Source organism: Cibotium barometz, chromosome 31, assembly GCF_041138505.1.
Source record: "Cibotium barometz isolate CiBa-2024 chromosome 31, ASM4113850v1, whole genome shotgun sequence".
Classification (NCBI taxonomy): Eukaryota; Viridiplantae; Streptophyta; class Polypodiopsida; order Cyatheales; family Cibotiaceae; genus Cibotium; species Cibotium barometz.
The window spans coordinates 8,043,656-8,065,486 of record NC_141076.1 but is presented as its reverse complement, the minus strand read 5'-3'; the positions used below and the strand labels follow the sequence as shown (position 1 = coordinate 8,065,486).

Here is a 21,831-nt window from a genome sequence, read left to right as displayed (position 1 = left end):
AGGTGATAAAATCATCCGGTGAGGTGTAGAAAATGGCTCTTGTAATCATGAGCCATTTTCGTGCCCAAGGGCTCAAGGGGGCTAGAGTCCATGTCCTCTCTGTGTCCACTCTGATGATACCCATCATGATCACGCGGTTTTGCTCTAAGCGGGTGAGATCCAAAAATGGACAATCCAGACTGTATTGAAAGGGTCTCTCCATTTGCCTCCATCCCTCATCCGTCCCTCTCTGAGATCTGTGATGTATACCGAGTCCCCAAATTGGAGCTCCGTACAGGAGGGTCAGTGTGACAAGCGTATCAAACAGCCACAATTTGGTGAGCGTCTACTAAAGACCCAATGGGCCTATGAGACCAAAGTGATACAACAATGTCCATGGCATATCTCATCATGGAATGGAAAATAAAACAAAAAGAAAACATAAACATAGCTATCTCGTTGGGGTGATACAAAACTATCCATGGAAACTCATCATGGAATACTAAGAACATAGAAGCATGAGAGCAGCATCAGCTCCAAGTAGATGGTATACCACTCTCTAAAATATCAAGCATGGGGCTAATGAGTATGGCCAAAAGGTCTCGCTCAGCTATGTCACGTGGAAAGGTAGCTTGATGGCGGTGGAGCATGTCCTGGATTTGGAGCTGATGAGGTGATCGTGGCCGACGAGGCGGCTGGGGGTGAGTACTCTAGCCTCCCGGGCCAATGTTTCATCTGCCGAGAGACGGGACACTTCGTTAGAGCTTGTCCTCGCCATTAGACCAAGAGGGTGCCTCCAATGATCCCCCTCCCCCGGCACGCAGGCGAACCCTTCCCCCCTAGCCCCCCTTCTCAGCCCTTGCCCATCCCCCATCATCCCCCAACCCCCGCCCAATCTATGCACTCTAGGGTTTCCCAATCAGCAACATCATTAAGTTCTAATTAGCTCACTAATCCAATATCTGCCCTCTACTACTCCCTTTGTTTAATCAGCTCAAATCTCAAGATTGAGGACTTCTACTTCAAAAGGAGGCATCCACATCTTTCCCAGCCTTTGGAGATCATCATCAACACCACTGGAGCAAAGAAGCTGCAGATCTGAGGAAAAATCAAGTTTAATAGTCGTCGTTGCAGATTTCGGGTAGCAAAAAACAGGCACCTAAAGAAGAGCTTGTTGCGGAGAATCGGTGCAGAATCTAGAAGAACTTTCTTTTGCAAAGTTTATCAGTAGAGGAGGAGCTTTGTAAAATTTTTCTCCTTGATTATTTATGGTTGGCCACTTTATGAGGAGAAGGCTATCTCGTACAATGGGGGGAGGGAGAAATAACCACATAGGTGGTCTATAATGCAAGCAGGCTCACCACCACTGTTAGTGAGAAAGAGATGGGTCGCCATATCCTAAGGAAGGCTTCCTAACACTTACGCATGCGGTTTGAACCACCGTGAAGTCTTCCCCACTAGCCACGGAGGGTATGGATGATATCGAGCCAGACGCTCTCGATGGACTCCACTGCCACAGTGAGGGTGCCTTCGATGGCTTCACTACATCGAGCTCTGCCATCATAGCCTCCGCTAGCTCCTTTGCTGTGAAGGGGGTCAATAGGAAGGTCCGGAGAGTTCGTATGTCGCCAAACCCGCTCATGTGCATCCAACACCTATGAAGATATGCGGGCACCCATGAGGAGAGCTAAAGAAATATGTGGCAATGGCTCTCACATGTGGGGATTTGTAACAATGGATCCATCTTGGCCTTGCAACCTACGGATACCATCTCTCCGCTTGTGTGGGCTTGCAATCTCAAAGAAATCCCGAATGACCCTGTCTCCCGCCTACATCCAAAAGGAGGCTTTGGCATGGTATCTATACTCCACCCTCCGCTCCTCTATGGATTTTATGGGCCAGCCAATCGACCCTCAATCCATGGGCTATCTGGTGCACTCTCCTGAAGCCGTTGTAAGGAATCCTCTCTTGCTCTCGGAAGCCAGCCAATTTGCTTTGTGCTGCCTCTGTAATAAAATGCTAATCTCTCCAAAGCGTGCATCTAAGGCGCCTATGGCTGATCCCAAGTGAAAATCTAGCCGCTCTTAAATCTCCTCTATCATGTTGCATATCTCAGAGTCCTGGATGAGGCTATCAGGGATCCACGGTGCTCAAATGTCTATCCTGCCTCCAAGGGTCCAAGGAAAAAATAATTGGTGCATGATCGGAAAAAGTAGTGCCTGCCAAAATACCAATCATGCCATCACGACCACAAGCCCACTCATCTACATAGAACTGATCTAATTTGGATAGGTTAGGGCCGGTGCTCCTCTTGTCAGATCTTGAGAAACACAGGCTCTCAGGGCTGCGTTAAATGCCAAGGGTCTTGCCCCTAAGAGCCAAAATAAAACCCTCCCAAGCGGAGTACTCTCCGTACCAGAATCTATAGCCATGTCACCTCCGAATTTGTCCTTTGCCAACTTTAGCATGTTAAAATCCCCACCTTGCTCACATTGACGGAAGTGCATACTCCACCCTGTGTCCCGGAGGGGCCAAAAGAATGGGACCAGAAGGTGTGACTCCTGCCCTGCAGGATCTTCTTGTAGCGGCAGAAATACCCCTCTGAAAGATGGTGCTCCTGAATGAAGAGAATGTCAATGGGTTCATCAACTGCTGCTCTGTGAAGCTCCTCTCTAAGGACGTCACACCACTGAAAGCATTGTGGACCTCCCAAACCCTGAATGTTTCATGAGACAATCCGTATAACTAAGATCTTTGGGAGGCGCAACTACAACTGTTGGAACTGCGCTCCACTCGAAGAGTCGTGGGCGTGGGTTTTGATGGGGAGTTAAGGGATGGTGGTTGGCTTTGATACCATCTTCAAATTCAAGTAGGGAGCAAGCTATGGTTTATAGAAGTGGATTAGAGACATGGTTTTAGCATAATGATGGCTTAATGACAATTAGCAAAGAGCCTAACAATTATGGCAAGATAATGGTATGACTCAAGGACACATTTTTGCATTAGATTAGTGCCTCTTATATAGGCTCAATCACTAATCCAAGATTAATCAAGCCCTAATGCTCTCCCATATCAAGGATCCACCTCCCCTCAAAGCTACGCATATTAATGCTCATAGTTGAATGCACCCACTTGCCCACTTGCTCGAGGGGCCTCCTTATCATGCTATTCCAATCTCTTACATCATGGCTTATGCATACAATAGCTCGTCACATACTTTTTTATTTTTATACCCACCATAATATTTCTAAGGTTACATGCTCCCTTTTAATGCACAAAGGTTGCACCCTTCATCACTTGTTTTTCAACAAACTGCCTACCCCTTTGCCTGGCTATTGCATTTCTTGGCTGCCATGCTGTCCTGTGGGCTGCCCATGCTGCTGTTCACCCCTTCCCAGGCAGAGATCCGCTGCCAGACTTGACTGCCTTGATGTCCCATGCCTGGAACTTGACCTGCTCGCTACCAGGACATTTGCACACACCTCAACTTCAAGTAAGATACAAAACTGTGCAGGCTTCACACATGGAAAACTAACTGGACCTACCTGACCCTACCTTGATGGTAACTAGCCTGACAGGTCTCTAGACTGTTGAGATAATGATGTTAGCATGCCTAGGATGAGCGAATGTGCACTAGAGCATAAGTAAAATAATGGAAATTGAATGGTTGTAAAGGAGGTCCAATAGCAGTGCAAGGGAATGGGAGAAGCCAATGAAGAAAAAGATCAAGTCCAAGTGGCACCAATGGGTGCAAGCTACTATGTAAGCAATGGCCTATATTATGGCATAAGAAATAAATGAAGGGTGTGATCTTTTATGCAAAAGATTTTGTCCACAACTTGCAAACTCGTGTCTTCCTCTTTTTCATTCATTATCTCTTCACAACCAATATGAATGCTACACTCTCTCTACCTCCATAGCCATGGAAGCTCCATAGCCTCTTGCATATGCATCATAGACTAGATCCTCTTTTCTTTACATGGTATCAGAGCCTGGGGCTCTTAGCAAGTAGCTACTCTAGTCCACATGCAATTCCATTAGCCTATTTACATGACACATCATTAAGCTCACTAATCTCAAGCCTTATCCACTCCTCCTTCAAGTGGCTGTGATTGCAAAGCTCAATGTGCTCTACTCCCTCAACCATTTCTCTTCAAATCTTGGCAGGGGCTTTCTCACATCAAGGCGCATGTGCCCACTAGAGGAAAACGCGTGATTCAACTCAGGAGGTCTGATTTCTACGCTACAGCTCGTTTTTTGCAGAGAGTGGCATTTTCGCCCTGCTTCAAATTGGGCAAAACCCTTCCAGGATATTGTTATCCATACTATAAGGAAGCTATTCATCAAATCTTGTGGCATTTGGTGCACCGAGCAAGTTGCGAGGAGCCCTGTAACAGTCGGCGTTTTCTGACGTTTTGCGCCCAAACTAAAGGAGTTTAGCTCCATTTCTTAGCTTGGGGAGTTCCTCTTCATCAAGGGCAATAGGCACCTATCAAAAGCCTCATGAAATTTCAAGTGGTATGTGCAATTTCATCCTCCAAGTCTAGCTTATGCTAATCACTAATTACAGTCATTAAACAAGTGATTAAGCAGAATCAAGGCTTATAGAGTCCAAAATTGAGAAATTTATGTTGCTTTTGGGATAGGAAAACCTTCATTTTCATCTTTCCTTGCCATTATCACTTGAATAGCATACATATCTCAAGACAATCCTCACACTAAATATGATTTGTAAAGCAGATAAGACACTGCCTCAAGAGTCTTGAGGTAAGACCCTGCTAGTGCAATATCACCATGGCACCTACCATTGAAGTGGATAAATTTAATGGCTTTGGGTTCCACACTTGGCAATCCAAGCTTATATACCTACTTATGAGGAAAAACCTATGGGGGTTAGTAAAAGGAAGGCAAGTTGAGAAAAGCTTAGGAGACCTTTGGATAGAGAAAAATGAGAAAGCATTAGGCACAATTGTATCTGCATAAGGTGATGAAGTCATACATAATATCACGAGAATCACTAATGCTAAGGAAGTATCAGATGAGCGAGAGATGATATTTGGGACAAAGTCTAAGCACGGTTAAGCTACTCATACAACTATATAATCTTAAGCTTAAACCTAGTGATGACATGATGAGCCACATAAATAAGTACAAAAGTATTAAGTAGCAACTCACTGCCATAGAGAAAAAGCTTGAAGAAGATGAGCCAAAGCAATTCTATTAGCTAGTTGTGACATTGAAGGATATAGTGACCTTGTTGAGTACTTATCAAACATGGACAACCTCTCAATGCATGACATAGAGTCTTCTCTACTTGAGAAGGAAGCCAAACTAAAGAATGCAGGTGAAGCTTCTACATCAAATGTTGAGCGGGCCCTCTATTCAAGAGGAGGTAGATCATTGGCATCAAGAGAACGAGGACAAGGAAGAGGACAAGCACCATCAAGGACCACTTATGACTATTGTGGCATGCAAGGCCACATAGAGAAGTTTTGTTGGAACAAGGGTAAGCCTCAATGTAAGAACCGTAACAAATTTGGTCATGATGAATAAAATTGTTGGTCGGCAAATTATGTAAATGCCCAATCCAATGATGTAATTGATGTACCCCAAGATGTGTTATTTTAAAGCTTATGAGCTATAAGACTCATGAGTCTATCTTGTAATCCTTTTCTTTGTAATAATCCTACACCCGCGAAAGTGACACCACAGTGCTAAAGGCCTAAGTGGACACTAAGGGGGGGGATTTTCACCTCTCAAGTATGGTAATGACCATGCACACATCAAGGGGGGGTGTTGAGATAATGATGTTAGCATGCCTAGGATGAGCAAATGTGCACTAGAGCGTAAGTAAAAGAATGGAAATTGAATGGTTGTAAAGGGGATCCAATAGCATTGCAAGGGAATGGGAGAAGCCAATGAAGAAAAAGATCAAGTCCAAGTGGCACCAATGGGTGCAAGCTACTATGTAAGCAATGGCCTATATTATGGCATAAGAAATGAATGAAGGGTGTGATCTTTTATGCAAAACATTTTGTCCACAACTTGCAAACTCGTGTCTTCCTCTTTTTCATTCATTATCTCTCTTACAACCAATTCTCTCTACCTACGGAGCCATGGAATCTCCATAGTCTCTTGCATATGCATCATAGAGCTAGATCCTCTTTTCTTTACATAGACTAGGGCTCACAGCAGGACACAGTGGACACCAGTAACGCAAAACTTGAACCTAAACATGCCTGTATGTCCACATGGCCCCAAACGCAGGGTCTATGTGACAACTACAAATCTACAGCTCCTGCTGGTGCAAAACCATGGCTTGGGTTCAATGTAGTAGTCTTGTTAAGAGCCTGCCCATGGGGAAAACTGCCCTCGTGCATTTGAAGAACTCCAGTCCACCGCTCTACTTAGAGCCTTATATGTGTGAATTCAACCAGTTCCAAGGTGAGACATCCCACTCAATGTGTCCAACTTTGACCTTTCTCCTTGTCTGAGTAGTCACACCATGCTGCCCAGAAGGGCGCATGAGTTCAAACGCTAACATCTAAATTTCTAAATTTATAAGACAACCTTCCCAAGAAAAAGAACAATAGAAGAACAATCACCATATTTTCTAGTAGCTCCTTGACATCTGTTGCTTGGTATTCATGACATTGTAGTGCATCCCGATGGCCACCCTGTTACAGTCAACAACCCTCCATCATAAGGCCCGAGTACGCGATAGCCCTTCTTTAAGAGAGAAACTAATCATGATATGCTTTCAAAGACAACATAGAAGTCGCATAAAGGAAGGTTTCACCTCCAATGAAAGTATCGCAACGTCATCTGTCTGCACAATCTCATCTTTGCTGCATTCAGAAGATAGCCGGCGAGATTTTCTCTTAGATTTTCCCACAACCTGCAAGGATGCTGAGTCACAAGGCTTGATCTCTCTCCCATCTCCTAAGCTTAGGGGAGTTTCATGAAGAGTCAACTTATTCTCTACTCCAAATAAGTCATCTTCTCCTTTACAAGACCTGGGGAGCTCTGAGCTACCAACCCTTTCATCTACTAGCTTTACTTTGGTATTAGAGATGGCCAGTTTTTCTTCATTTTCTGCATGGATATCTTCTACAACACGTTCAGTTGCCGTAACATTCTCGCCTGAACCATTGTGTTTGTTCAGATCCATGCCTAAAGAGGCAGATATGGGAATTTTTCCTTCCTCTTCTGCAGTGGCTACATCAAGGGGGTTTTCTTCTACCACCGCCAATGCTCCAAACGAAGCAGCGTGGCTGGTTTCTTGGAGGGCGGTAGCAGCCTGTCCCTTGCCCACACTTTCCAGATTCGTGTCATCTTTTTTCCCTTCCTTCCCAACTCCTTTCTGTTTCTCATTCTTGTGGGTCCGAGACCGATTCTTCTTCTGTGTCTTTGAATCATTCTGGCCGTCTGTCTCGCCATTTGTCGACAGAACATCTGTTTGGAGGTTGTTTCTGCTGGCAGATTTGTGGTTTGGAAGCTGTCCTTGCCCATTCGCATCATTTTTTTCACCACTGTTTCCCTCAAATTGTGCAGACGTAAGCCTTGAACTGCTCATCGCTGATGATGCTTCGGATTGCGAGGACCCAGTGTTTATGCTATCATTCTCAGAATAACCCAGCTTCTTCTTTCCTTTATGGAGAGACTTTTTACTCTTCTTCTTCTTCTGGTCAATTGTCAGTATGGGGCAACCTGAGAGCGTAAACAACACAGTACAATGCATAGGAAGTTGGAACGCAAGTGGGCCAATCGTGCTATACATTTAATGTTATATGTATAAATTTTCAAGATTCGGATAAAGATGCAGAGAAATACTCAACATCTTACCCCTTGCTACTAGCTCAGATTGCAGCATGTGAAAATCCTCTTCCTACAAACACAAACACTGTTACAATAAATAACAACTTGCAAAGGGTACAAAGGCCAATACCAAATGTGAATTAATTGTAGTGCCACGTTTATTGGTGTATATATGTACATTTACACTTGTACACACACACACACACACACAAAATATCGTGTGTGTAGAGAGAGAGAGAGAGAGAGAGATAAGAGAGAGTGATAGAAATCGATCGACATGTATATCCGTATATGTATATATACACACACACACACACACACACACACACATATATATATATATATGTATGTATGTATGTATGGAGCATACAATCCTAGTCGGTAGCATGCAGAGTGTTCCTCAAGGTCGATAGCAACCCCAAAAAAGTTCAATCCAGCATTCGCATACTTTGGGATTGGGTTTGAGCATTTCATGTATTTTAAATACATTTATTCAAGTCTACTACAAGCTAACAACACCTGGTGCTGGCCAACCTGCATCCCCAATAAATATATAAACACAAGCAACATAAGTCATTTCATCAAGTCATTTCCAGCATTTCATTTCATCTATAGCATCAATAGAAGTTATGTAGAAGGGCCAAGGGTCAACCCCTATGGGGCTGACCAAGGCCTAACCCATGTACAAGCATCTATGTAACCTTTTTGTACCATCTGAATAAAGAAAACCCTAACACCCAATCTCTCTCTCCTCTATCTTAATCATCTTAATTCATCATCAATGTTCTTAATCAAGCTTAGGGCTGTGGATCAATACATCAAGGCTTCCGCGCATGCAACATGCTTGGTATCATTTGCAATTCACATGCAAGGAGTATAACTGACTATGGAAAATGGTATTTAGTGTGTGGGAGTATGAATTAGGGTTTAGAGATTCATGTGTGGAAGACATACACAGAGAAACAAGGGAGAGAGAGAGAGAGAGAGTTGTGGGGATAAGTCAACTCATGAGGCATGAGTGTGTGACTCCCCTATCACACATGTATATTGCACTAGTGCACATAGTGCACTTAGTACATTAAAAGTACTAAGTGTACTATGTACTATAACTTATGGGCTTGTACACACTATAAGGGTGGGCATAACGCCTTTACCCCAACAACCTCCCACTTAAAGGCAAAGTGCCCTTAAGTAAAGGAAAAGAAAAATCAGCATGTACATGATAATATACAAGGCCATAGTCAACAAATCAGCCGGGTTGTCATCCGTATGAATCTTAACAAGCTGAATTTGCTTGTTCTCTATCACACCTCTGATGAAGTGATACTTCACATCCACATGCTTCGTCTTTGCATGAAAGACAGGGTTCTTTGCCAACTGGATGGCACTCTGACTGTCACAATGCAACAATGGAATATCCCCTGTATAACCCAAATCAACCACTAACCGAGATAGCCATAATGCCTCCTTGCAAGCCTCTGTGGCTGCAATATACTCGGCCTCTGTAGTAGATAAGGCTGTGCACTTCTGCATCCTGGATATCCATGACACAGCACCTCCTGTGAATGTAAATACATAACCGGTAGTAGACTTCCGGTTATCTGGATGACCGGCATAATCCGAATCCGTGTAACCATGCACTAATGCATCCTGTTTGCCAAAACAAATGCACAAATCCTATGTGCCCTTCAGGTATCTCATGACACCTTTCATTGCTTCCCAATGCTTCTTGCCAGGGTTGACCATGTATCTAGAAACCACTCCCACTGCAAATGCAATGTCCGGCCTAGTAGCAACCATGGCATACATGAGACTGCCACAAGCTGAAGCATACGGAATCTTGGCCATATCAGCCCTGTCTCTATCTGACTGTGGGCTGTCCATAGCACTGAGTTTCACATATGGAGGCAAAGGAGTACTAGTCTTCTTCCCCCCGTCCATATTGAACCTCTGCAAGACTTTGCCAATGTATTCCTTCTGAGACAAATACAACACATGCTGAGTTCTGTCCCGAAGTATCCGCATACCCAAAATGTGATTTGCATCACCCAAATCCTTCATATCAAAGGTTTGATGCAGCCTCTGCTTCAAGGCATCCATCTCTTTACGAGATTTCCCGGCAATCAACATATCATCAACATACAAGATGAGGATCAATAGACTGCCATCCAAAGCTTTCTTGGTGTATAAGCAGTGATCTATGTCACTTCTCCTGAATTTCTGAGATTTCATGAATGTATCAAATTTATGATACCATTCTCTTGGTGCCTGTTTTAGCCCATAAAGACTCTTTTTCAGCTTGCATACAAGCTTCTCCTTTCCACTCACTGCATAACCCTCTGGCTGCTGCATATATATCTCCTCATGGAGATCACCGTGAAGAAAAGCAGTCTTCACATCCATCTGAATCAAGTCCAGATCATCATGTGCAACCAAAGCTAACACAGCTCTAAGTGTGGTCATTTTGACCACTGGAGAGAAGATCTCCTCAAAGTCCACACCATATTCCTGCTTGAAGCCCTTAGCCACTAACCTGGCTTTGTATCTTGGCTTTGCATCTGGTGCAACTTTGAGCCTATATACCCACTTGCATGGCAAAACCTTCTTGCCTGCAGGCAAATGCACCAACTTCCATGTTCCATTTTTGTGCAGAGAATCCATCTCTGACTTCATAGCACGCTCCCATAGAGCCTTGTCTGCCCTCTGTAAAGCCTCTTTATAACATGAGGGCTCTCCACAGTCAGTGAGCATCAAGTAGTCAACCCCTGGAACAAACCTGTCAGGGGCTCTGGAGGGTCTTGTGGACCTCCGTACCCAATGACCATCATTTGCAGGTTGCTGTCCAACCTGCATATCACCCATTGGTGGCTCCTGTTCCATGCCATAAGGCTGAAATATCATGCCCGGTATCTCCTCCAACTGTGGTATATCCATAGGGATATCTTCTGCCATATCTGGCTGTCCATTTGGACCATTTTCAACACCATTTAAGGGCTGGTTTTCCTGCTGTAATGGCTGATTTACAGCCCTTGGTTGTTGTCCATGATGTCCATCATCATCAAAGATGACTCTGCCAGGCTCCTGTTGCCTTGCAGGCTCTTTATACATGCATGTTTCATCAAAAATGACATCATTGCTGCGTATGATCTTTCTATTCATGGGATCCCAAAGTCTATACCCCATTTCACCTCTGTCACCATATCCTAGGAATATGCATTTGTGAGACTTAGAATCAAGTTTGGTGCGCATTTCCCTGCGTATGTGCACGTACGCAACGCAACCAAACACTCTCAAGTGCTTGTATGACGGAGGCTTCCCTGTCCATACTTCCTGTGGCACTTTCCCACCAAGCCTCGTGTTAGGTGACCTGTTTATAAGGTGAACGGCTGTCATAACAGCTTCAGCCCAAAAACCATGAGGTAATGCAGCATGTGACAACATAGAACGGACCTTCTCCTGAATGGTCCTGTTCATCCTCTCTGCTGTCCCGTTTTGTGGAGGATCATAAGGAGTAGAGAGCTCCCTCTTGATGCCTTTAGCATCACAAAAGTCCTGAAACTGTTTGGACATATACTCTCCACCATTGTCGGAACGCAAAGCCTTCAGTGTTTTGCGAGTTTGATTCTCAACATGAGCAACAAACTTCTGAAACACTGAGAATGTATCACTCTTCAAACGAAGAGGATAAACCCACACCTTGCGTGTGGCATCATCAATGAAAGACACAAAATATTTTGCCCCTCCCAAAGAAAGCTGAGGCATCTCACATACATCTGTATGCACAAGCTCTAACTGAGCATCTTTCTGTCCAAGAGCTTTCTTGTGGGGGCACTGTAGTTGCCTACCATATATACAATGCTCACAAAACTGAAAACTTGAAAACTTTAGAGAAGGCAAGTAACCCAAACGAGACAATTGCTCCATTCCTTTGACACTCATGTGTCCCAACCGACTATGCCACATAGAAATTTCCGGCAGCTCGGTTGCATTTACATTAGCATGGTGACAAACACCTGCATGCATGAAATAAAGAGTGTCCACCTTAGAGCCTCTGGCAACAACCAGTGAGCCCTTACTAATTTTCCACTTTCCACTACCAAATGTGGTAACATAATCAGCATCATCAAGCTGTCCAGTAGAAAGCAGATTCTTCTTGATCTCAGGCACATGCCTGACATCATGGAGCATAAGCTGTGAGCCATCTGAAAACACAAGCCTCACATCACCTCTGCCAAGAATCTTGCATGCATGGTTATCACCCAAATAAACCACTCCTTCATTGCCAGCAGTATACCTGACAAACAAGTTTCTGCAACCTGTGACATGAAAGGAGGCACCTGAATCAATGATCCATGAGTGCATACCATGACCACCTGTAAGAAGTGAATGGGCATCAAGTGAAGACGTAAAGAGGACCTCATCCTCACTGCCACCTGCATGTGACACATTGATTTCTTCAATTTTGACTCCACTTTTGCCCTTTGGCTTTACATCTTTGGCTTCATCTTTCTCTTTGTCTTTGCCTTTTCCCTTTTCTTTTTGATCATTTTTCCATTTGTAGCATTGCTTTTTAATGTGTCCCTTTTTGCCACAATAATGGCATTCCAAATCCTTTTTGGAGCGAGACTTGCTCCTTCCCCTTTCTTGGCTTTTCCCCCTTTGCTGGGATCTCCCACGTGCATTCATTGCATTGGACTTTCCAACAGAGTTGTTTTTCCTGTTCATCTCTTCTTGAAGAAGAGCACCCTCAACATCTGCATATGACAGCATAGCATGCGAATTGCTAGTGGCTGTCCTGAATGTGTCCCAACTCTCTGGCAAAGTGCATAACAGAAAAGTGGCTTTGAACTCATCGTCCATTGCCAACTTTTGATTAATGACCTGGCTGACAATACCATTAAACTCATTTAGATGGGCTGTCATAGACGCCCCTTCCTTCATCTGAAGACCTATGAGTTTCTTCAACCAATACACTTTGCTTGAGGCACTTTATTGAGCATACAAGTCCTGCAATCTCTGCCACATTCCCCAAGCTGTCTTCTCTTCACAAATGCTGAAAAGTAATCAGTCTGACACAGACAACATGATAGTAGATCTTGCCAGCTCATCCATATCTTCCCACTCTTCAGCAGTAAGAGATGCAGGCATCACACCCCTTTCTTTGATAGGCTTGTGCTGCTTTTTCTGGAGCAACACATTGTAGCACTGGGTTTGCCAAATATCATAATTATGCGAGCCTTCAAGCTTCTTGATGTGAAGCAATGAAGAGCTCTCACCTGTGGTTGCCATAGCAATATGCAACCTGTCAATGCCTAACTCCCTGCAAAATGTGCAAACACTGCACCAAAAGCACACAAAGTGCTCACTGTTGTTCTCCCAAGCTTTATCTCCCACTGCGGAAGCAAGAATGCAACTATTCTCCCACTGTTTGTGATGAAATCACCAAAATCTGGTTGCTGCAGATTTTGGACAGCACCTTAAATGTGCTCTGTTGCCCTTCCAAAGTACTGTACAGCAGTACCAAGTGCTCACTAATGATGTACCAAACCTGTACCGGCAAGTACAGCAGCTGAAATTGAACCTTTTGGTCACTCAAAACAGTGTACAGCCATGCCAAAACTTGCACAAAGCTGTGCCAAATCTGTACCAGCAGGTACAGTAGCAATAAATGCTCTTCTGGCTGTCCAAATGAGTGAAAATCAGACTTTTACAGTCCTGTACACTGCATACAACAGTCCCGAACAGAAATTGGGCAAAGACCCCTTGACTGCAAGCTGATTTTTGAGGATTCAAGGCAAAAATGTCTTGCCTGCTGCTTTGCCAAGCTCAACAAGCATACGAACTTGAAAAGCCCCTTGATTTAAGATCAATTTCTGATCATACATGGTACATTGACGCACATGAAGGCATCCAGAGTGTTCACGATGCTTCCCCCTGGCCACATATACATCCAAATAATGAAAGCCCCTTGATTTACAGGCACATTGAGTGCTTGTAAGGCATCAACACATTATCCACAGCATCAAATGCGATCGCCTGCATGCAAATCAACCCAATCGGCACAAAAGCCCCTTGATTTGCACTGCAATTTTGCCCAAATGTGCGATTTCTCACATCATACAGCATGTATGAGTGCTTAATTGCACAATTACATCAAAAGCCCCAAATTTCGACATCCAATTTCCTGCAAATTGATCCTGCTTGTGACCAATTTCCTGCAAATTGATCCTGATTGTGACCAATGTCACCCAATTTTGCCAATTTTGCTCAAAAATTGAGCAATTCGGTGCCTGTATCTGCTCAATTAATGATTGCACCTGCTCAATTGCAAATCCCAAAAAAAAATTGAGGCAAATACCTTGATTTCTGATTTTCTGTTGCAGGGAAGGGGGGTGATGAATTTGGTGCTGCTGTATAGACGATGCTGCTGCTGATGATGTTTGATGTAGAGGAGAAGGTGACGTGAAGGGGCGTCTGCTGCTCAGCGCTGATAGGTGAATGGCGCTGCTTTTACGTGTTATGGGTGAGCGTGGAACTCACGCGGGCTACAGCCGGGCAGAAAACCCAACTCGTCACCGGCGTCGCCTTCGCCTGCACTTCGCAGCCTTCGCTTACTTGTCTAACGCCTCTTCGCTCCACGCTGTTCGCCAACGCCTCTTCGCTCCACGCTCAGCTGCCTGGTTGTTCGCTCCGTTTTGCTGCGACCCTGATGCAAGCTGCTGTTGACGACGCTTCGCTCGCCTAGCGCCAATCTACAAGACGGGCTCCGCCCAACACTTCTTCGCTCGTGTGTGCCTGCTTCGCTTAGTAGCGCTTGAACGCTTTATGTGGCCAGGCGCCTTGCTGCAAGCCTACGTAAGTTGCAGAGAGAGAAGAGCTACGCTTTCCTACGTTCAACATAGACAGCTGTAGGCGCCTAGCTCCACCATCATGTTGGAAGTATACTGCACATGCAGAGAGCTGCAGACTGGCTCTGATACCAGTTGTGTGGGAGTATGAATTAGGGTTTAGAGATTCATGTGTGGGAGACATACACAGAGAAACAAGGGAGAGAGAGAGAGAGAGAGTTGTGGGGATAAGTCAACTCATGAGGCATGAGTGTGTGACTCCCCTATCACACATGTATATTGCACTAGTACACATAGTGCACTTAGTACATTAAAAGTACTAAGTGTACTATGTACTATAACTTATGGGCTTGTACACACTATAAGGGTGGGCATAACGCCTTTACCCCAACATTTAGGGGAAGAAAGGCAGAGAATTACTGGGCTGAAAAATAAATTACCCGCTCTTTAAGAGCTCAACCATACTTATCTCCTCAAGAAGAACTGTGAATGCATTATGCTAGGCATAAGCTAGACAAAAATGATCAAAGAAAGCTACAAAAATGGCAAGTTCAATCACAACAAAAACCTCTTTTGGACAAGGGTTGTTCTTCAAAAGCCTTCTTCAAAAGTTTGCACACAAGGTGGCAAAAGCAATGCATTTCAAGACTTCAAATGCCAAACAAAGAATGGACACAAAATCTTCTGCAGTTGGAGAAAGAATGTGTTACTCATTTTCAGCATTCTTTTGAAACAGCTTCTCGATTGACATATAGCGCTTCTTCTACTCGTGTTGAGCTACTTTCTCATGTGAAAGAAATCATGGATGTATAAGAAGCGCAAGATCTTGAAGGTCCTTTCTCCGAAATAGAACTCAGTGATGTAGTTCAATCATTAGGTCGATGGAAATCCCCACATTGGAATGGTTTAACTCTGGAATTCTTTCTTCAATTCTAGGAAATACTGGAACAACCACTCTTATTTATCATTGATCAATAATGGTTACAGGGTATAATGCCATCCTCTTGGCAAGAGGGGTTAGTATGTGGCCAGAAGGGATTCGACTTGCTCCGAGTTTTGATTGGAAAGCTGTGATGTCTTGTCGAGCTTGCTATGGTTTATACTGTTTCGGATACAAATATGATGCATGTTGCTTGAATCTATGTTTTACTATTTGCACATTATATTCATATCATGCATGTGTTGTTTGTTTATGGAAGCCTGTGGACTCGTGGAGGTACCACACAGGTTCATGGATTGCCGTATAGATGTCATCTGCAGGGTGTATCACACAAAGACAGTCATTCGAGACCTTGACCCCTCTCAGTTGAAAATGGGTGTGCTCTTGGTACGATTGGTATGATGGACAAGGAAGCGACTTTGCAGTAAAATGGGCAGGGTAGTGCCTGGTGGCTAAGTATGCATGTTGGTACTAGACATGCGTGGCTCCTGACGCTGGTACCTAGAGTGTTTGTGCTTCTGGGACTGATAGAAGCAGCTTTCAGGATTATGACACGTGTTGAGGTGGGTGTGATACGTGCGGGCTCCTCCCGTCATCACAATGGTACAAGACTAATTCGACGCCGGTGCCAAAAAAACAAATGTGTCCAAATATCTTTAATTGGCGGCCTATTACTTTGATGCATGTGATGTATAAATTAATCACTAAAATGATCACTAGTAGGATCAAAATGATCCTGAATAGGGGCCTACATCCAACTCAATATGGCTTTGTCCCTAGCTGACATGTGACATGCACGGGATATGATCATAGTAAAACAACCTTAGGCTGATACTAAACTTCACTTAATGATGCTTAAGAGATAGAAAAGTTGTCAATGCAATGCAATGCAATTATATTAAATGCAATGGTCACAATGAAGATCTATAAATAGATCTATGCTGTCCTAGATGTATATCTATCTCGAGAAGAGAGAGAGATGCTGAATGCTGCTGATGAATGACTGACTCCTTCTCCAATGCTGAGGTCCACCCTTAGATGCTGGCTTTCCTCTATGTAGGAGGTAGGAAGATGATTGAATGTTGCTGAATATGCTGGATGCTAAATATGCTACTATTGCTTATGATGCTGACTGCTGAACTGTTTCCCTCGTCTCCTAGGAAGGAAACGCTGAGAAGATCCAGATTCCAGATATCAATGCTGATTATGATGCGCTTCTTAGATATGCTGTGGTGATGCTAGTTGGGTACCTATACTGCAGTCGGCTAGGTGTCAAAACCTTCACGACTTCATTAAATGTTCATTATCTGCTATCAGCTACTTTGAACTGCTGCCAGCTGCCATAAATGGCCACGACCTGATATGCTAATACATGCTTGAATGCCTGAATAAATGGATTAATGCCTGTAAAATACTTATGAATGCTCTGATATGCCATGTCACTTGTACACCTTCTAGGTGTGCACGTGACATGACAAATCGCAGATAATATATGTAATGCATATATGTAAATAGAATATGCCAAACATTCAAAGCAGAATGTCTTATTATTGCAAATAGATGTGGCGAAGGCCTTTGATACTGTTCAGTGGGATTATATTGCAGCAAGGCTTTTCAAGAATTTCAAGAAATCCAAACTTGTTGCCCTTGAAGGAAGCTAATTGGCACAGCATTTTATGGCCACCATAGATCCTTCCACACACTAACATTGTTCGGCACTTGGGATATCCATTAGGATGGAATATGTCTCACCAAGATGCTACTGAATGGGTCATTCAAAAAGTGCCAATATAATTAGATTACTTGTAATTATCTAGTTGGCCTCTTCATGTGCGGCTTAGAATTGTGCAATCTATTCTCATGGCATACATTCAGTTTTTCTTACCGCTTCTAATATGGTCAAAAAAACAAATTGTTGGTTTTATGTCACAGACAATGGAATATTGTGGAAGACAAAACATCGTAATAAAGCACTAAGACTTTTAAGATATGAGAGGATCTGTTCGCCCAAAATGCATGGTGGACTCAATGTTTTTAATATTCATTATCATGTATTGGCAAGAAAGGCAACGTTGCTACATGCTTTTCTTGAGGCATAAAAATAAGCATTGGAGTAGAGCTTTTGTTGCTCCGTTGGCGATTACAACACTTAGACCATCTTATTTCTTGTCTATTAAAGAAATACGTACTATGCAGGATGTCATATCCCCTGAGGGACGTGTTTTATCTTTCCCAGAGGCTCAAAAACAATGGGTTTTGGATATGCACTACAAACATCCATGGCAACAAAGTAGATCCCATCTCCAACCCTTTCCTAGTACACATTTCTCCAAGAACTTATGGATCTGTGGCAATGGCAGATACAAGAGGAGGCTAGCAAAAATGGCTCCATTTTTGAAATGGACAAGATTTTGGGCTCTGTGGCCAGTTTGGATTGCACGCAATCCATTGGCTTTCCAGTCGCCCTCAATTGACAAGTATTACTACTTTTGTCAATCATTGCGCCAATCCTTATATGACTACTTTCGGCTCCAACAACTAGATCAGATACATCTAGACTTGTTTTTCCATTGTTTTTAGTTCTTGTGAGTTATAGTGAGGGTGTTTCTCTTTGTATAGTAAAGTATAGAACAATGGTTTTACAAAGAAAAAAAGTGTATGTATGTATGCACGTATGTATGTATGTGCATGTGTGTATACACATGAATGTACATGTGTATATATATGTATGTATGTCTGTATGTATGTATACAATAGAGCTGATCAAGGAAAATCAATGTACCATCTTTTCGGCCTCTTTCAAGCTGTCTAGAATTGTAGTTCCAAGAATCTCATACGCATTCTCCTAACAAAAGATTAGATATGACAGGTTTAGGAAGTGAGAGGAAAATCTTAACCATCACTAGATTCTGCAATCTTCAAGGGAAAGAACGGAATTTTTCAATTGAATTAGCATAATTTATATTTTGCTCCTAGTGCACTCTTTGTTTTGAGTACTGAAAGAAATACATTAAATGAGCTATGGTGCTTAACAGGTTTTCCCACACCTTCGAGGTAAGTTGGTGATGAAAGCCGTGCTAATCTATTCAAATGGTGGAGTGGAATGAGAGACTAAACATACCATTTTCTGCAGCCTTTCCATGGTGGTGTGGAGCGTCTCTTCCTGTTCATAGAACGATAAGTATTAGCGAGAAATAGAAGACCAGAAAATCCAAAGAAATTTTAGTGAAAATTCAAAAGTATACACCCTAGCCTAAACTTCAAACAAAGCATGCAATAAAATTTGACGAAATAAGGTTATCCCGAGATAGTACTTTGGTATCAGCCACCTCTGATCCCAACTTTGCATTTGCCAAAAAATCTGCTTGATGACTCAGTATAAAGTTCTGAGAGAAAGAGAAGTTGTCGATGAAACTAGGTATCAGGTTGCATTAACCTTTCCATTACTGTAAAAGGGTGAGAACTTACATTACCTTTCCTTGATAAAGATTAGCCAAGCGATCACGTACATCATGCTCGACTTGCCGCAACGGTTCAAAAGGGGGGATGGCACCAGTTGCCACTTTTGACTCATGAGTAGCTCCATATAAATCCTTGACTACATTCAAGCTTTTCAAACGGTCTAATTGATTGTGCAGCGAACTCTTTGGAGATGCTCCTAGGGCATCTTCTCCTAAACTCTTCCCTGGTTCACAACACTAATCAAACGAACTTGGCCTCTTAGAATGTAATGGAAAATAAAACCTTCCACTTTTTAATAGATTCTATTAGCATCTTCTGCCTTAAAATCTTCTCTCAATGCAACCACTTCAGTCTCCTGGATAATGTTGGTCTTGTGGAGCATGTTGGAGCTGAGCATGCAACTACTTTGGTCTCATGGAGCATGTCGAAGCTGATCAGGCATGCAACATAGGCAGCCTATCTCACTTGTCTATATTAGCATCTGAGTGGGTAAAAGTTTGATTCTTGAATGGAGGTTTTTTAAAATCTAATTAACTCAAATATACAAATAAGTTAGAAGCATTTGAGTCATTGAAGCCCATATAAGCCAATTAGGGATCATATGGGGTCAGATTTTCCCATTTGGGATCATTTAAGCCCAGCATCTTACATGAAGATTTTGAAGTTGAATTAATTGTAAAATCGTCTGATCATACAAAACCTATGCTCCACATGGAGTGAGGTGCCATCAAAAGCTTTCAAAAAATGTATGTTTTGATGTGTATCCATAAAAAAGTGCTCAAGATTTACCTATGTTTTGGAACCATTGGTGCAAATCTTGAAGGCGGACAGCTTGCTCCTCCGTGTGCATTAGACCTGCCTGAAGAAAAAGTAAACAAGGAAGTCTATCATCATTCATCTTCAGAATACCCTTAGCCTTGGCCCTTACCTCTTAGGGACTCTACACCACTTGCTCTAGAGACAGACTCACTAGAGACGTTGGGTTTAATTAATTCCTTTGATGTACTCTTCCATAATGGTCATCCAAGAGTTGAAGATATCCTCTATACATGATGATTTCTGGCAATGAGACATGCAGCACTCAACATGATGAGCTCAGTGCTTTGGAAACATACCAATCTTCTTGCATGCTTGACGATAACACTTGTGCCACTCATAAAGGAAGTATCGCTTCCTTGATTGTCTCTGCTGCTTTCTGCAAGCATCGAGCTCTCATTTTTTGCCACATCACCTAAGGAGAGTTCTTGGAGCATCTGCGTGCGCATCCTGACAAAGCCCATCGATTCCTTGAGGCGGGCCCGGTACTCTTCTCGTTTGCTGCGCTCATCCACCTTCCCATGATCATCAGCAACCCCCCGCTCTTGAGAAGCAGCCTTTTCTATAGCTGCTTTCTGCTCCAATTCTTCACTATCAGCATCTGAGTAACCTTCCTCTTCCTGTTTCAACTTGCCGTCTTGTAAAACCATGCATGTCCAAAAGCTCAAGTCACCCGTGTCTAATGCTTTCTCCATGCGCGCAGGGCCTGCTTTTACTGGTCCTGGTGCTACTCTCAGTTCCTCTCCAGAGTTGATCCCTTCATTTCCTAGACCTCCTTGATATTTGAAGCATCCTACGTGAAGATTTTTAGCGAGTGCTACACAGCCTTGCTTTCTGGCATGGGTATGAATTGCCCTGTTTTGCTTGCTTTTCTTGGCTGACACGGTTCCAACGCAATCAAGCACAGATTTAACACCAGTTAGGTTGGAAACGAGCTGAGAGCCCTCCTCGTCAGCATGCCCTGTAAGTTGAAAGGGGACAGTCCCAAGTGAGACCCTCTTAGTATACTGAGAGTTCAGCTTCCCTGCATATGGTAGGTCCTGTGAACACATACATAGTTACTGTAATGATACAAAAACATTAAAGAGCACAGGCGGATACACTAAAGTGGTGGATTATGTGGGATACATACATAAAATGGTAAGCATGATCAGTCTAAAGTATGTCTGAGTACATACATACATATACAGCATGACAGAACCTACTTTGTTATAAAATGCGTGGCTAATCATGCAACCCTTATCTAGATTATCAAAAACACCCTTACCTGGCTAATCACAAAACCTGGCTCGTTGAAGAAAACCTAGCTAATCACAAACCCTTGCACACTGACCTAGCTAACCAAAAAAAAACCCTAAACTAGATTAATATTAACCTAGATAAATAAATAACCGAGCTAATCTAGATGATGCAGTGCAAGCGCGCCTTGAGACACAGGTCATTCATTCTTTCTTACCCCAGCCATATCCCCCCCGCCCCCCCTCCCCCCCCCCCCCCCCCCCCACACACACACAGAGACTACCTTCTCCCGAATGCCGAGGAACGATAAGAGGCCATTGGAGGCAATGGCCGATAACGAGGGCTCATCGGAGGACGCCATTCTAGCTCTCTGTGTAAGGATCTGTTACCGTGTGTTTGTTGTTTTGATGTTTCCCCGGACCCAACCTGTCCTTTCGTCCCGCCACGTCGCTTCCTTTCCATCATATTTGAATTTGAGCCATTTCTTATATTTACTTTTTCTTTCTCTTTTTTTAAACTTCCTGCCTTTTGTAAAAGGCAATTTTCAAAAACAAAAAAAAATACTTTAAAAAAAGAAATATCCCTCTCATTCACAAAAAGACAACACTTAAATAAAAATCTTAATAATATCATATCACATAGTGATAGAAAATATTCATTTTTAAAAAATATTTTAGATACAATATCTAAAACTAGAATGCACAAGTAGCAGGGATGCCTTTTTGCAAG

At 43.1% G+C, this 21,831-nt stretch overlaps 1 protein-coding gene across 2 annotated transcripts in view; it reads right to left on the bottom strand.

The window, feature by feature from the left end:
- LOC147620467 (uncharacterized) overlaps positions 1-21,547 on the bottom strand; it is a 29,697-nt gene extending 8,150 nt beyond the window's left edge. The window contains exons 1-10 of one of the 2 annotated variants that reach the window (XM_086824689.1): positions 21,386-21,547; positions 20,163-20,903; positions 19,837-19,906; positions 19,059-19,270; positions 18,900-18,971; positions 18,707-18,748; positions 18,368-18,430; positions 7,825-7,867; positions 6,779-7,689; positions 6,585-6,656 (exon numbers count right to left, since the gene is read on the bottom strand). In XM_086824689.1, coding sequence (XP_086680815.1) covers positions 6,585-6,656; positions 6,779-7,689; positions 7,825-7,867; positions 18,368-18,430; positions 18,707-18,748; positions 18,900-18,971; positions 19,059-19,270; positions 19,837-19,906; positions 20,163-20,903; positions 21,386-21,463 — 2,304 coding nt within the window. In that variant the 5' untranslated portion in view covers positions 21,464-21,547. Of the gene's footprint in view, positions 1-6,584; positions 6,657-6,778; positions 7,690-7,824; positions 7,868-18,367; positions 18,431-18,706; positions 18,749-18,899; positions 18,972-19,058; positions 19,284-19,836; positions 19,907-20,162; positions 20,904-21,385 lie in introns of both variants that reach the window. The other variant, XM_086824690.1, reaches the window with a different exon arrangement.
- Positions 21,548-21,831: the final 284 nt, after the last annotated feature.